Here is a 16,292-nt window from a genome sequence, read left to right on the forward strand (position 1 = left end):
TAATTCTCTTAAGTTTTTTCCAGTCATATACATTTCAATATGTATCAAGATTTCATTTTTATAATTTCATAAGTAATCCGCTGTTGTTTGAAGACGTACACAGCCGTAAGCAATTTTGAAAATTTTCTCAAAATTATAGTACTTTTTAATCTGTTTAATTTTATCTCTTACTCCTTATGAAATCTCTCTTCTATGTTTTTCCTGTTTTACTAAATATGTTTGCCTTTCTCAGGTTCGAAAATTTGTGGCCAAGGATAGTGCTGGGCTCCGCATCCGGAGCCACCCTTCCCTTCAGAGTGAGCAGATAGGCATAGTGAAAGTCAATGGAACTATCACTTTCATTGATGAGGTAATTCATAAAGAAACTCTATAAAGTTTTCTGTTAAAATGTGTTTTTTTTTCTTTTTTTTTTTATTGGTTATTCAAAACATTACAAAGATTGCAGAATCACATCGGTTACACATCCACATTTTTACAAATGTGTTTTAAGCAGTGTGAGAATCTTTTGAAAATTGTTTTGCAGGATGTGTCCATGGAGTTTCAGACATTTGAATTTTTTTCTTTTATCAATAAAAACATAGCTAAAATTATATTTTGAACATAATAAGAACTCAACTAGACATAGTAATCAGAACCTATATAAGTATTCACTGAAAATGGGTATAATTGTTTTTCATTAATTTTTGAAATATTTTTTAAACATATTCTTTGTATTACTTTAACTTTGGTTGGTACATATTACATTTTTCTAGTAATACAACCAAGTAATTAGTTCTTTGAGAAGACATCTGATTTTACTGTTTAAGCTATTTATCTTTAAGTGTGATTTCCTTTAGTTTTTTACTCCTAAGCAAAATTGTTTTTTTGAGTCTCACACTAGGGATTATACTACTGTGGCATTCCTTGCTGCTTTTTTCCTTAGAGGATCTCTAAAACTTAGCTTTTATGAAAACTAAATGCCTAATCTATTTCTACCACTTTACGCCTACTTTGTAGTCTTTCAGTCCTTGCTACCCCTATAGGAGTGACAAGAGGGCATGGTTTGTTTCTGTTGCTTCTTTCCCTTAGATCCACAATGATGATGGTGTGTGGCTGAGACTGAATGATGAGACAATAAAGAAGTATGTTCCTAACATAAATGGTTACACTGAAGCCTGGTGCCTTTCATTTAATCAGCATCTTGGCAAGAGCCTTCTGGTCCCAGTTGACGTAAGTAAAAAGTGCTTTTAAAAAACATCATAGGTACAGTCTGTCCTCATTACAGGTTTTCTTTAATTAAGGCTTTTCAGTTCTGAGGTAACCGACAATTAAGTAATTTTGACTTTAGAAGTGCTTCAATTTTTCAGGGCTTTTGTCTAATGAAAGTAAAATTTGGCAAGGTTAAGGTCCTTAATGATTATTTTGATTCATCACCAACAGGAGGTAGTAAATTTAAAATAGGCTTACTGAATTTCTTTCAGAGAGATAATGAATGAGAGTGAATGCATTTTTTCCCCTTCTTATTTACACTACTATTTTGAATGAATTCCAAACTAAAATTTAAGAATTTAGAATTACTGTTCATTCAGAAACAGGTATAAATATTTGTAAAGTGTATGTTATGTTGACATTTTGCAGTCATTTCTTTGTATTATGTTTAACTTTGAATCCTTTCTTCTTTGGCTTACAGTACTATTACGTTAACATAAGATGGGTTTATACACTTGTAATGGTATTGAAATCTAAATCCTCATCTCTGAGAAAATTCATTGAACCTCTGGTTAGAACCATTGGTTATAAGATCACCTTAGTATTTAAACAGTTGAATTTCTTAAAAATCAGTGTAGCTTATTATATCAACCATATTATATCAACCATTCAATATATTGTATTTGTTTCTCTCCTTGATAGCCCATAATAATGTTTTCCAAAGCAATGGTTTTATAGGATGCTTCTTTGTGTAAGAAAATATTGGATCAAAATATTGTGTAAGAAAATATTTGTACATATTTAGTAACAGCACAGTGGAGAAAAAAACATTAGCCATTTGATGAAGAAAGTTTAGAGTGTTGGCCTACTGCTTCACTGAGGTTAAGCTGATGAGTTAAATTGTAAGCAAATAGATCAGGTGTTAGATTTTTCTTAGGTTTGCATCTACAGTGAAAATGAAAACAATTTTGACTCTCTGGAAAAGACGAATGATTCTGAGGCTGGGGATATAGCTCAGTTGGTAGAGTACTTGCCTTGCATTCGCAACGAGCCCTGGGTTCAATCACCAACACCACAAAAAAAAAAAAAAAAAAGATGAATGACTCTGGAAAGTAAATAATAATTCTATATCTATGACTAAAAAGTTGGCTTTAAGTAGTTATAAACCATTTTATTTTTTTGCTTGGTTTTTAAAAATATTTTTATTAGTTATTGATGGACCTTTTTTATTTTTTTATTTTTTTTATATGTGGTGCTGAGAACCCAGTGCCTCATGCCAGGCAAGCACTCTACCACTGAGCCTCAACACCAGCCCCAGCCATTTTCAATTATTATAACCAGATGGTCCTCAGGATTATGAAAAGGGTATATTAAATGAGATAACAGTTTTTTTTTTTAATTTGGCCAATTTGGACTTGGGTTTTGTATTTTTTTTTAAAGAAAATTTTCTTATTTCCTACTAAAGCATTTTACTAGATTATATAATCTTTCTTACCTATCCCACTTCAATATTTTCTTCCTAATTCCTTTGTTTGCTAATTTGAGGAGATATCATTGAAAGAGGGAAATATCCACATACATAAAGCAAGAGAATAACAAAGGTAGAAGGGGAGAGCAAGAAGTTCTGTGTTGAAATTCTAGAGCCCTTGAATTCATTTTGGGCTATTCTATCACAATTTGTAGTTTACCATCTCCCTTACAGTCAGGGAGAAAAGAACAGTATCAGATAAAAGAGGAAGCTAAATGGAGTGAGCCATACTCCATAAACTTGTTGAAGATTTTCATTGGACTGTAAATGAGGAGTTTCACTGACATATTTAAAAGTTCTAGATGTAGAATATTAAAGAAAATAAAATGACAAAGTGCCTTTTTTATTTTCTAGATTTTTTTTGTATGTTGAGGATTTGCATAAGTTGGGTTTTAATGTAAATATTCTCAGGGTGTCTGACAATAATAAGAATATTAAAAATGCTGAGATTTTTCAGGTTCCTATTTTGAGATCCTTAAAAGTTAAAACAAAGATTACCAGTATTACAGGGAGAATATACAGTTATAGATCAGAATAGTGAAAAAAGGAAGAGATAGAATTAAGGGCACATTTGGAAAGTTTATTTCTGTAAAGGAAAATGGGATATTTATGGTAATAGACAAATTGGGAGGGAGGGAGGGGATAGATTGAGGAAGAACACAATTTTTTAAATAAAGAAAGGAAAATCCTCAGGTAAGAATGAGTGAAGTTAGAGAATTTAAAATGCAGTGAAGATTTGAAATAGTAGAGAGAAATAGAAGAGGTATTTGATCAAAAACAAGTAAAGAATTATTAGGCCACTAGGAGTTCAGTGAGACCATTGTATGAACCCAATCCAGACATCCTTTCCCCTCTCCCATATCCTAAATGTTCAGAATTAATGTAGGCCTCAAAGAGCAGATTATAGTACTGGTTGGAATATTTTGGAATGCTATGTCTAAAAATTAGGGACTAAAAGGGCTTGCTAATAACTGATTGATGAAAGAGCAATTAAGATAACCAACTGTGGAATTGGAATTTAGCCTAATTTAGTATGGGAAAGAACAAATGGAGGGTCCCAGGGACTTGGAGGACTTAATAAAATTCTTTAAAAATGTCATAGATACACTGTAGTTAAAAAGCTGGAAAAATATAGGCAGTTTGCATGGTGAAGTAGATTTGTCTTTGATTTCATAGATTGAGAAATTTAATGGATGAAAGTTCAATTAGGTTGCTGTCTGAAGTGTGGTGCAAGTGAAAGTCACTGGAATTGCCTCAGTCTACAGATAAAAGGCTAGACAGTCGGAAGATCACTTGCATAGACATGAAGACACACCAGTGTGTACTGCAAGAATAAAGATGAAAGTAAATTATTTACTATTGGAAGAAGAGTCCCTTTGAACACAGTTTAAAGTCATGGGAGGGATGGGAGTCATTGATTTTGAATCAAGGAGACACAGAAAAGTTTTGCTATAAAGTGAATGAACAGGTAGATAACTTAAGGATTAAATTTTGGGTAGTGATCAAAGATGACAGAGGGGACACAGTGTGGCAAGATTAGCTGGCATAACAGATCCCCAAACAGATCTACTGTAAAGTTGATTCAGTGAAGGCATTAGATGAAGGCCACCCAATCAGAGAGGCCTGACAAAAGCAGCAACAGGTTTAGTTTTCCAAGATTTTGTTTGCAAGGCTAGACACGAGCACAAAAGGAATCATGATTCCATCTCATCCAGTCAAGGAAATAATATAGCTAAATAATTACATTTTATTAACTGTTTCTTTGTATCTCTTGATACATTATGGCTGAAAAAACACTTTTCATCTGTTCTCTCTTCTCACTTCAGTCTATTTGTGTGTAAATCAACTATGATCATCATTGATAATTATAATTCTCTAACAATAGAAAAATATCAAGAAACAATTAAGGAATAATGCCACTAACTTAAAAGGATGCAAAAGAACTAAAAAGTTGCCTTTAGCAATTTTACCCTTGCTTTTCAACATTTTCTAGTTAAAACAATTTTATATTCACATCAATGCATATACCTTGCTTGGATCCTATTTCAAGCAAACTGTATGAGGGGTATGGGGGTAGGGACTGGAAATCTGAACAGTAACTGAATATTTAATTAAGTATTTAAAAAACAAAGTTACCATAAATAACCAATTTAGATTAAGTTTTATACTTATTTTGTTATATTATTTTATTATATTTTAGAACTTTTGTGTCCATTGAGGATACATACTTTAGCTAAATTTTGGCTTGCCTAATAGTAGTCCTATTTAAACACCATTACTTCACTTAGAATTATTAGAGTCCTACTTTAGTTCAAATGAGACTTTTCACTGTTTTAGCACTTAGTAATGTTCTCGTTTAGAGATTAAATAACATTAAACATTTATATAGTGACTGTATTTTCAAAACATTTTTTTGAGTCAGTGGGAAGAATAGAGTTAATTAGATAAAAATATAAATCCTTTGGGGGCATTAATTATATGTTGGAATGTTTTGTTCTTTTTAGGACAAAAAAACACACTTTTCAATTTTGAGTCTTAGAGTCTTTGTTTTGTTATTTATTTAGAATGCTTTGGCTTATTTTTTTTATATTGTTCTAGTTGATTTTTCTCCTCTGGAATTCCCGAAGTACTATAGTCTTTAATTGGTGCAGTTCTTGCTTTTGGGGTACTTACTACATAATATAGTAGGTATCTTGTATTCAAATAATTAAGTCATCTTGTGGTAAGTTGTAGAATAGCTTAACTCAGAAGGTAACATTTGAGGTAGACTTGAAGAAAAGCTGCCAGGAAAAAAATGAAGAAATGTCTAGACAGAGAATCAAAAGTTCAAAATTAAAAAGACATGTTTGGGAACTGATGAATAATTGATATGGATGAAGCAAAGGATTGGTGGTGGAAAGCAGATAAATGATGAGGAAATTGAGTTTCCCTCTCCCTTTCCAGCTAGCACTAAGTCTGTAGAAGTAGAAGAGGCTTAATTCTTTCTCCAGCTACTCATATTTAGTTTGTTTTTCTCACCTTCAACCCATTTGTATTCATGTACCTTTTATTTCCATTTTTAACCTCCTTCAGAATAAGAGCTAATGAAAGATTCCTTCTTCCTCAAGTGTTTGTTTTTTCCCAAAGTGTTAAATATTTACTGATGGAATCTTTTCAACATCTGTTTATATCTAGTTTGAGTTCTTTTCATTCAGGGTGTGGTCTTGCTGCTTAAAGTAATTCCTAACACTTGCTCCTCACCTTGATTGTCTCATTTAATTCTCAGTGTGACCCTGTGATGTTTAGGGTATTATTCTCGTTTTTCCAATGAGGAAAGATAATTAGTAACCTAAGATCCCAAGTTGAAAAGAATAGAACTGGTATTGGAACCCAGTTGATTTTATTCAAAGCTCATAGTTTTATTTTAATATGCCTTATAAAGAGATAAGTATAAGTATAGCTTTAAAAGGATAAGGTAAATAGCTATGTAGCTATAAAGATCATTATTTTGGCTAGAACTTCCAAATTAAATAATATGAATACTTATAATTTTAATGAATGAATGAAGATGGATACCCAGAGATTTATTGAAGGTAAATGAGGCCATCTGAGAAAGCATATCTGGGGAATGTTGATTTTTTTAAATTAAAATTCTTATGATTTGAAAGCTACAAAATATGAGCTAGTAGAAAGTTTCATACCTCTTGGAAAATATGAGTTAAAAAAGAGAACCAGTTATCCACATAACATGGTAAACATTTGAGTACCTAAAACCAAGAGCTTAATTTTTTGGAAAACATATTTACTTCTGTGATTGGAGATACCAGTGATTTAAAACTTTAGGTACTTTGTTAAAACTGAAATCTTTAAACATTGTGAGGGGAATTGAGTAGAAAAGAAAGTTCAGATCAAGGAAAGCTGGGGATCTATCTTTAGAAGTGTTGTAAGATTTGTTTATAATTTCTATATTATCTGAATTCTTTTTTTTATCTTGCCTAAATATGTATGTAATAGTTGGAATCGTGTTCTCATTTATTTAGGAATTTTATTTGATTCTATTTTAAATGCTGTTATCTTATTTTTTATTTGTTTATTTTGTTTATTCTTATTAATTCTTTTTAGTTATACGTAACATTAGGATTCATTTTGACATATGATAAAAACATGGAATATAGGAATATAATTAGTTCTAATTTAGTGCTGGGAGCCATCAGCCATTGTCATACCTACTTGGATGATGGCTCCCAGCAATTTAGTCCTTGCTACTTCCATTACTTTGCTATTCTCTCCTCTTTCCCCCATTCCCTTCCCTATATTCTACTGATCTTTCTGCTATTTATAGTTTTTTTAAATTAGTGTCTTGTGGATGTCCATGATGGTGAGATTCACTTTGGTATTTTCATATGTGTACATAGAAATGTTAGGTTCTTGAAGAAGCAACTTGGGTCTCTGAACATCTCCATGTATTTATATAAGTCACTTCCTATTTAGACTCAGGAGTATTCAAATGCAGAAAGTATGTTAGCTGGGCATGGTGGTAAATGCCTGTAATCCCAGTGTCTCTGGAGGCTAAGGCAGGAAGATCACAAGTTCAAAGTTAGCCTCAGCCTCACCAAATTCATGAGGTTCTAAGAAATTTAGCAAGACCCTGTTTCAAAATTTTAAAAAGGGCTGGAAATGTGGCTGAGTGGTTAAGTGCCTCTCAGTTCAATCCCTGGCATGAAAGAAAGAGAGAAGAAGAGGGAGAGAGATAGCTGATATCTGAAATTTGGGCCACTGAAGATTTGGAATAGAAATGAAGGGAAAGTATCATTTTGGGTCTGTATTATAGAATCACCAAGAATTAGTAAAAGTGGCAAACATTTATCTTTAATTCAATTTCATTCTTTTGAAATACCTAATAGTACCAGATAGTATGGCTTTAACATGCTGCATATTTCCTGGTTTTGAGTTGTTAATAGGTTTGTGCACTTGTGTATACATAAACTCTTTAAATATTAATAATATTGTCTTTATTTCATATAGCATTATAAATGTGCTATCCTTAGATGGTTATAAACTGCTTCATTTCATTCTTTAATTATTAAGTTTCTTAAACAGAATGAGGCCAGGTGTGGTGGCATATGCCTGTAATCCCAGTGGTTTGGGAGGCTGAGGCAGAAGGATCATGAGTTCAAAACCTGCCCCAGTAACTTACCAAGGCTCTAAGCAATGTAATGAGACCTTGTCTCTAAATAAAATATAATGAAATGTAGGGGATGTGGCTCAATGTTTAAGTGTCCCTGGGTTCAATCCATCTCTAGGTTCAATCCCCCCACCTCCCCCCCCAAAAAATAAGGTTGAGATACTTAGATAATACTGTAATAGTTTATATATACATGTTATGCTTAATTTTCCTGAGTTATTTTATCTCTTTTTCTTTAAAATTGGAAGCTCTTTAACTCTGTGTTTATCTAGCACAATGAAAAAATTTTGTTTGGCATGTTTGATCATGTATTTTCACTGTGATAATTATTCACTTATTTGCTGTCTTCTGTGCCTTAAAAAACTACCAGCTTGGAGTTGTAGTCTGGTATTGTTAGTTTACTTAGGTTTCTAGTACGCTTTCCTTTTCTAATTTTCTTGACAGAGCTTTTCTACCTTTGAAATAGAATTTGAGAATAAAATTACTTTAATTATTGTGGATATGTATATGTGGTCCATATTGATGTATGGAATTATGCAACTTGAAATCTAATTCATACAGTTTAATACTGAGAAATTAAGATTTTTGGAGAGATTAATATTTGCATGAATGTTCATATAATTAGACTAAAACATTCCTAAATTTTCAAAAGAAAACTATTTATGTATTTTATTTTTAAACTCCAGCTTTCTATTTGGCAAATTTTTGGTACTTAATAAATGCAATTTAATATGATTATAAGATAATCTAGTGTGAACTAAGAATTTTGTACAACTTTAGACACTAAATCAAAAAAGTATCAAATTTGGATTTACATGTAACTAACATAAAATTGATTATATTAGTAATTTAGTACCAGTGTTAGTTATATTACTTTCAAATATCATTGTATATTAATTGACTCAGAAAATGGTTAAATTTGCACATTGAAATTAAAGACAGATTGGGCACGGTGACATGTGACTGTAAACTCAGAGGCTTCGAGTCTAACGCAGGAGGATTGCAAGTTCAAAGCCAGCCTTGGGAACTTAGTGAGACCTTGTCTCTAATATAATATAAAAGATGACTGAGGATGTGGCTCAGTGGTTAAGCATCCCCAGGTTCAATCTCTGGTACCAAAAAGAAAAAGAAAGAAATACAAGTATAAGTGTTTAAAAAAAAAAAAGTGTTTCTTTATTGCTAAATTCATGTGCATTGTTTCTAACAATTGCTTTTCATGTTGCTTTTAATAATAGAATAACTTATGCTTTTAAGTTAAAAATGCTAAAAAAATCTCGATATTGTTTTATAGTTTACTCAGGTGGCTTTAGTTTCCCTTTAGAAAAATTATTTCAGTATTGATGCTAGAGTAAAGAAAAATGTTGTTATGGTGACACATCTTCTGAAGATGATATTCTGTTCCCTTCCTTTATTGATATTTTACATCAAAAGGTCTGCACCACTATTCTCTGTATAGGCTAAAAACCATTGAGCAAATGCCCTACAAATTCTTATGTTCATGGATGAACCAACAAGGACATTATTCTTCCCTGCAAAATAGTACTTTAGTGTGCTTTGCAGTGTTTCCACTTTACCTAAAGAGAAAGGATCTTATTTGCTATCTAATTTTAAATTGGGAGATTGGGTATGGTATTGGTGTCAGCTTTGTTTTACATTTATTTGTAGGTATATTACTAGAAGTCCTTCTTTTTCTGTTTTAGATGTTGTATATTTCTTATTTAGTATATATGTAGTTACATGGTTATATATCTCTATCTGTCCATACACGTGTATACATGAGGAAAATAAAGAAGTAGATAATAATAAATACATTCTCATTGTCTAAAATGAGTTAGAATTAATTGAGATTTGTGGTGTTTATTTTGCATTGAAGACTTAGATGATGATAGTATTTTTAATGTCCTTTTTTGGGTCCAGAATAACCATTTATCACAGTAATTACATAAGCATAAAATTGTTCAGTGGCTACTTGCTAAACAGATTTTAGTTTCAGATCAGGTATATATAGATCGATAGTATAATATATCTATGTAAAATGTGTATCATTTGAATAGTCATTGTGAAAATACTTATTTTTCTGGAATTGTGTTACAGTGAATTGTTTGTTCTTTAACAAAATATTTTTGGACTTTAACATAGAGAAAATGAGTGCTTTCGAGATGGAGAAAAGTAGATCTGTATTTTGATAAAACATTCAGATTATATCTTTCTTTATGCTTTTCTTAACAAATTTTCTAATAGCTTTCAAAAACATTTCCAAATCATTTTTTTTTAATTCATAGACGGGAAAAAATTGAAAAATTACTTAGGTTTTTTTGTTTGGTTTTACTTTTTCTTTTTTTTGTACTTTAAAAAGTAATAAACCGGCTTGTTGGTACACACTTGTAATCCAGCAACTCAGGAAACTGAGGCAGGAGGATCACAAGTTCAAGCCAGCCTCAGCAACTTAGTGAGATGCTGTTTCAAAAAATAATAAGGACTGGGGATGTGCTCAGTGGTAAAGTGCCTCTGAGTTCAATTCAGTACCAAAAAAAAATAAAATTAAATTTAAAAAACACAAAAACGTGATGATTACTTCACATAACAATATATGCCCTCGTTATTATTCATAATAATATCCTCACTTAAGGAGTGTTAGGGTTGTCTTCTTGCATTGACTGTCTCAAACTTTATAAAGAATGTCTAACTCTTAATTTTAGTAAATGGCATGACACACTATATCCATGGAGAGCTTTTTGACAAAAACTTATTTTTCAGAATTTCCTTGGTGTGTGGTTTACTCAGGTGGCTTCAGTTTCCCTTTAGAAAAATTATATTTCAGTATTTATGCTAGAGTACAGAAAAATGTTTTACTGTGACACATCTTCTGTAGATGATATTCTGTTCCCTTTCTTTGTTGATATTTTTCTTTCTTAAACTTTGTTGCTCAGAATATCTTTAATGCTAGCCAAGGAGTCAGGGATTTGGACGTATTTTCATGGACTTCCAAACCTTTTTTTCCCCAGGTGAGTTAACTGTAAGGAACAATCGTACATTATTCAGGTATTTCAGCATGTACAACAAATTTTTCATTGTATCTTTGAAGGTTTTGCTTAGGATTAATAAAAATTGCTAACAAAAAATTAAAAAGATTTACATGAAGGGCTACAATTGAGTTTTCCCTCTATTTTCATCAATAGATGTATTATTAGTGAAAGTGACATTTCCATGTGACTTCAGAGTTGCTATGTTTACAGTTTCATGACTGACTTCCCCAACAGTTACCTCCAAGTTTACTTTTATAGAACTAACTAATTTAGCTGGTAGTGCCATGACTTTATGGTGCTTCCATTTTTCTGCTGCCTACCCTTTCATGTTGCCCTTTTGAATATTCATCCAAGAACTGGAAGGGAATGGAAGGGGAAAATTAGTATTGACATTCATCAGTTTAATATCCTAGTGCTGAATCTCAAATTTCTGTATTGAACAAAATGTCATTTTAGGATTTTTGGAGAAGGACAGGCGACAGGCACAGTTACATGATTTTATGTCTGTCAGTTCTTTTTTATGCTGTTTGATAGAAAAGAAATGGATTAGCTTTGTTTTATATTTATTTAAGTAGCTTCATTAAGTATTTGATAAAATATTGACTATTATAATAAATGTTCTTGTGTATTGCCTTTTATTGACTAATTCACTATTATTGTTAGCTTTGCTAACATTTATCTCCCTGTGTTACGCTGAATGACCAGAAGTTGGAATTACTGTTAGAAGTAATTAAATGCTCTAAGAATATCATTGAATACCAATTAAACTTTTTTGCTGAATTTATTCATACTTGCTTTCATTTTTATGTTGTCATATAATTTTTAAAAATCAGTTGTAAGTAGGATGAAAACTTGCCTCTTCTACCTATGAAATTGCATTGTTTTTCGCTAAAACTGATCATTCATAAATACAAATTTTTAAATGTTTTCCAAAAACCTTGTGGATATAGTAGCACTATTTCAAGGTTTAGATCTTAAACTTTAATTTTATTTTGAGTGTTCTCCTTGTATTAATATAGTTGCGTACACTCACACAAGGAGGGCTATATAAAATGTACATTTTAAGCTTATTTTTAGTTGCAAGTCTGGTCTGCTTTATAAGGAATTAAAATTCCCATTTCCATTAATTTGGCAATATGTAACTAAAGCATATTGATACATACAGTATGATAATTATAGTAATATATAAATTATCCATAGTATGTATTCATATAAGTAAATTTTTTTGTCATCAGAATGAGATTTACAAAGTATTTAGTAAAAGTTAATAGTAGGTTTAAATTTTTCCTGACCAATCATATATTGAACTAAGAGAGTATATAAAAATTTTTGAATCTGTATATTTAGCCTCAGAATTTTATTTTTAATGTTCTACTGTGTATATCGATATATATATATATATATATATATATATATATATATATATATATATATACACATTTGCTATTATGAGATTTACTTATAAGGATAGAACTATTAAGTAAAATCTTACTTGTATAGTGTTCATTTAAAAATATTGTTTATAACATTATTAAATATTAATTTTTAAACTAATTTTTATGAGCATCCCATTATGTTTATTTTTAACCCTATTTGACTGTAATTCTTAGAATCCATTTTAGTGTATTTAAAAGTGCAGTTTCAAAGGAGTAATGGCAAGGGAAGAAATTCTAGTGGGGCATTTTTATTTACATTTAGGTGAGAAGAAGAAGAAATATCAAGGTTAATATTTCTGTTTATTATGTTACAGGGAAACAATTCATCACAACATTCAGATTCAACAGAAAATATAGAACAAGTTTGGTTCTTTGATCTTAGAATTGACTTTTCATAAACATAATTCAAATTCCTTTTATTTACTTAGAATGCATCCATAATGCTAATCTTTCCACAAAATATAATTGTTTCCTATTACTAGCATTAATATATCACTTCATAGTAATCATCTAACAAATCTAAAAAGACATTTTCATATATAGTTACATTAAGAAAATGTAAGTTGCTAAAATCCTAAACTTATTTCATTTTTAACTAGAAAATACTAAAATGTGGTATTATATTTTGTATACTTTTTTTATTATTGTTATCGCTGTTTATTAGATGACTCCAGAGTCTTCATATCATTTTCTCAATTTATAAATAATTCTCACAAAGTGGGAAGAAATGAATATTTAGACTTTTTTGTCCAACCAAACGACATATAGCATTGTAATAAGAATTTAAAGCTCTTCAGTGTGGTTTGCATAATAAATTATTTTGACTACACCTTTTAAATGTTGCATATAAAAGATAAGCAGAAAATTAAGAACTACAGTACTGTATTTCTCAAATGTGGTGGGAAAAGCCAAAGATTCAGTTGTTCTCCCATATTTTTTTCTTTTGAAATTTATTGAAAGATTCTTTAATAGTGGTATTGACTAATACTTCATTTACCTCTAGATATTCTCTTTCTTAATTGGTGGGATTGTAGGTTTGCTATGAAAATAAGGATTATGAGGATTTCAAAATGATAACAGATTGTATTTTGTTCACTTTTTTTTCTTATTCAACTTTTCAGGAACCTAAAACTAATACTGATGACTTTTTCAAAGACATGAATACCTGCTGCCCGCAGGAAGCAACAATGCAAGAACAAGATATGCCGTTCTTGCGAGGAGGGCCAGGCATGTACAAGGTAGTGAAGACGGGACCTTCAGGTCACAACATCAGAAGCTGCCCTAACCTTAGAGGTATCCCAATTGGAATGTTAGTTCTGGGAAACAAAGTCAAAGCAGTGGGAGAGGTATGGATTCTTGTAGCTTCATGACTTCTAAGATATTCATTTTCAATGTAATACAAACCAAGCATCTCTTTTTCCCAATGGTTTCCATTTTCATTCTGGGTTTTTGACTGTTAATGTTCTTGACTTTACTTGTATTAGAAATACTAACATAATTTTTCTTTGCTTCTTTTCTAATAATTCTCATAATTATCTTATGAAAATAACATTTATAATACATGATTTGTATTGCTTATATAAATGTGATATTTGCATATATCTTCTTATTATTGCATATGTACTGTATGTACTGTTATGGATTATAAGTACTTACAATATTTTATGTGAATCAGCATGGAGAGGTGATCATATACAAAAGGATTCATTTCTTTGTTCCCATTCATAGGTCTCACTGAAGTCCTGAGCAAATAAAATTATTTTTTAGTCCACTGTGGCATTTGCCTGAGCCAATAAGCTTGAAGATGTAGTGTGTCATGCTATTTCTCAGTATCAGGGTCATTTTCAACTTGTACTATGGTACTATGGACCTAAATAATAGCAAGTATACTGTGTTGGGACATTTTAGATCTTAAAAGTCACATGTTATGGGTAATAATTATTTAGGCATTTATCTTTGTGCTTTAGAAAATATTATTTTAACCAAAGCCTTCGATAAATAGTCATTTAAAGAACTTTTTATTGATTTCTCTCTTACCTCAGGCTGTGGTCTTAATTTCAGAAACTAATTTCATGGTAGAAATGTTTTGGAACACTTAAGCTTTTTACTGGTTTTCAGCCTGAGTTATCTGAAAGAATCAAGCCAATCAATCATGCTTTTTGTTATGTACCAGGTAACCAATTCTGAAGGTACATGGGTGCAGCTGGATAAGAACAGCATGGTAGAGTTCTGTGAGAGTGATGAAGGAGAGGCATGGTCCTTAGCTAGAGACAGAGGCGGAAACCAGTACCTCCGGCATGAAGATGGCAAGTTGGCTTAAATTTGTGATTATTTTGATTACCCTTTAAAATACATATGTTTAATGTTTATTGCATTTCTTTGTCTTAAAGAGGCTTTTGTGCTTTTTTTAAGTAAAAGCAAAACTAGAGGCTTAAAAATATTATAGTTATTAAATTTGTTAAGTACATTACTAAATGATTATCCATGAAAAAGGAAAATTGGAAATATGTGAATCCATCTTTATAAATATATGCTTTTATTTTATTTAATATGAATTTGTATGCCTCATTTTTTGTGTAAGTCCATGTCTGGACATTTTATCCTTTTTACTATAAACTAGAAGTGCAGTTTTCAAACCACCAGTCACAATACTTCTCCCAGGTAACTTCATTTGATTGAATTTATTTCAGGAGTGGAGCATTGAATAAATGCATAGGAGTTTCCTATTTCACTGCTAGACTTTCGACTTTCAGCTTTATTTTTTTGATAGTGGTCTCAGTAAGATTTTCCTTTTTGTGTCTCTCTTTATTCTCCTGGTGGCAAAAATTAATTCTTCACAGTTCACCTAGTGTCTTTACCCATAAGAAGCTTTAACTGATCCTTACAGTGTTAAGAATTCCTTCTAAGTTCCTCAACAACTGTATTTACCCCTAGAACACAATTGATGATATCATAATGAAGTTAATTTTTATTTTCTCATGCCCAGATTGTGAGTCCCTTGTGGACAGGCACAAGGTTTTTATCTTTTATTCCTAGTTTTTAAACAGTCTTGATACTAACTAGTTGCTTACAAAGTTCATAGGTGTAGGTTGAATTATAAAAATAATAGTTACAATATTAAAATAAATATATAAGAAATACCCCATATTCATAATACTCATTATCCAGGAGGTAATATGGCCATGAATATAAATAGATTCAAAAAAGTTTTGACATTTGCATGAATGATAGAGTACATATATAATCTTCCTTTTTTCCATTACAATGAGCCTTTGAGGTAGGTCATATAATCTTCAATTTAAGATAAGGAAAGCAAAGCTCACAGATTTTAAAATTACTATGATTTGGGGTTGGGGCTGGGGCTCAGTGGTAGAGCACTTGCCTAGGATGTGTGAGGCCCTGGGTTCGATTCTCAGCACCACATACAAACCATAATACATAAAGGTCCATCAATAACTAATCAAAATATTTTGGAAAAAAAATTACTGATTATACAGCTGGTTACATGACAGATATAAGCCTTGACCCAGAATCATCATTCGTATTTTAAGTTCTACACTCATTATATCACACCACACATTGAATATCATTTGAAAACCTAATTTTTTCTCTTATTTTTACCAAATAAACACTTTTTAATCAAAGATGATGTGGTTGTAAATGTTTTAACTGCTAATATAGCAAAATGTGTAAGAGGGACTCTGAAACTGATTTGCCGAGGTACTGATTCTAGCTCAATTTTTTAGTTGTCTAACCCAGTATCTCTGTACGTTAGTTTTCTCATTTATAGAATAACCTCCTAAGTCATGATCTCATAAACTTGATATGAAGACTAAATAATAAAATAACACATAGAGCTAGGAAATTGTATGCCTATAGTTTATTGTTAAAATGTAAAATGCCCTTCATGATAAGTAACAAGTTTAACATGGGAAATTGGTTCTCATAAA

At 31.1% G+C, this 16,292-nt stretch overlaps 1 protein-coding gene across 5 annotated transcripts in view; it reads left to right on the plus strand.

The window, feature by feature from the left end:
* Mycbp2 (MYC binding protein 2) overlaps positions 1-16,292 on the plus strand; it is a 290,494-nt gene that overhangs the window by 196,359 nt on the left and 77,843 nt on the right. For 4 of the 5 annotated variants that reach the window (XM_076872632.2, XM_076872633.2, XM_076872636.2 and 1 more), the window contains 5 exons: positions 233-349; positions 1,069-1,209; positions 10,811-10,885; positions 13,464-13,688; positions 14,516-14,648. In XM_076872632.2, the coding sequence (XP_076728747.2) occupies positions 233-349; positions 1,069-1,209; positions 10,811-10,885; positions 13,464-13,688; positions 14,516-14,648 (691 nt within the window). The remainder of the gene's footprint in view (positions 1-232; positions 350-1,068; positions 1,210-10,810; positions 10,886-13,463; positions 13,689-14,515; positions 14,649-16,292) is intronic. The other variant, XM_076872635.2, reaches the window with a different exon arrangement.

The sequence above is a fragment of the Callospermophilus lateralis genome, chromosome 12 (genome assembly GCF_048772815.1).
Source record: "Callospermophilus lateralis isolate mCalLat2 chromosome 12, mCalLat2.hap1, whole genome shotgun sequence".
NCBI classification, from domain to species: Eukaryota; Metazoa; Chordata; class Mammalia; order Rodentia; family Sciuridae; genus Callospermophilus; species Callospermophilus lateralis.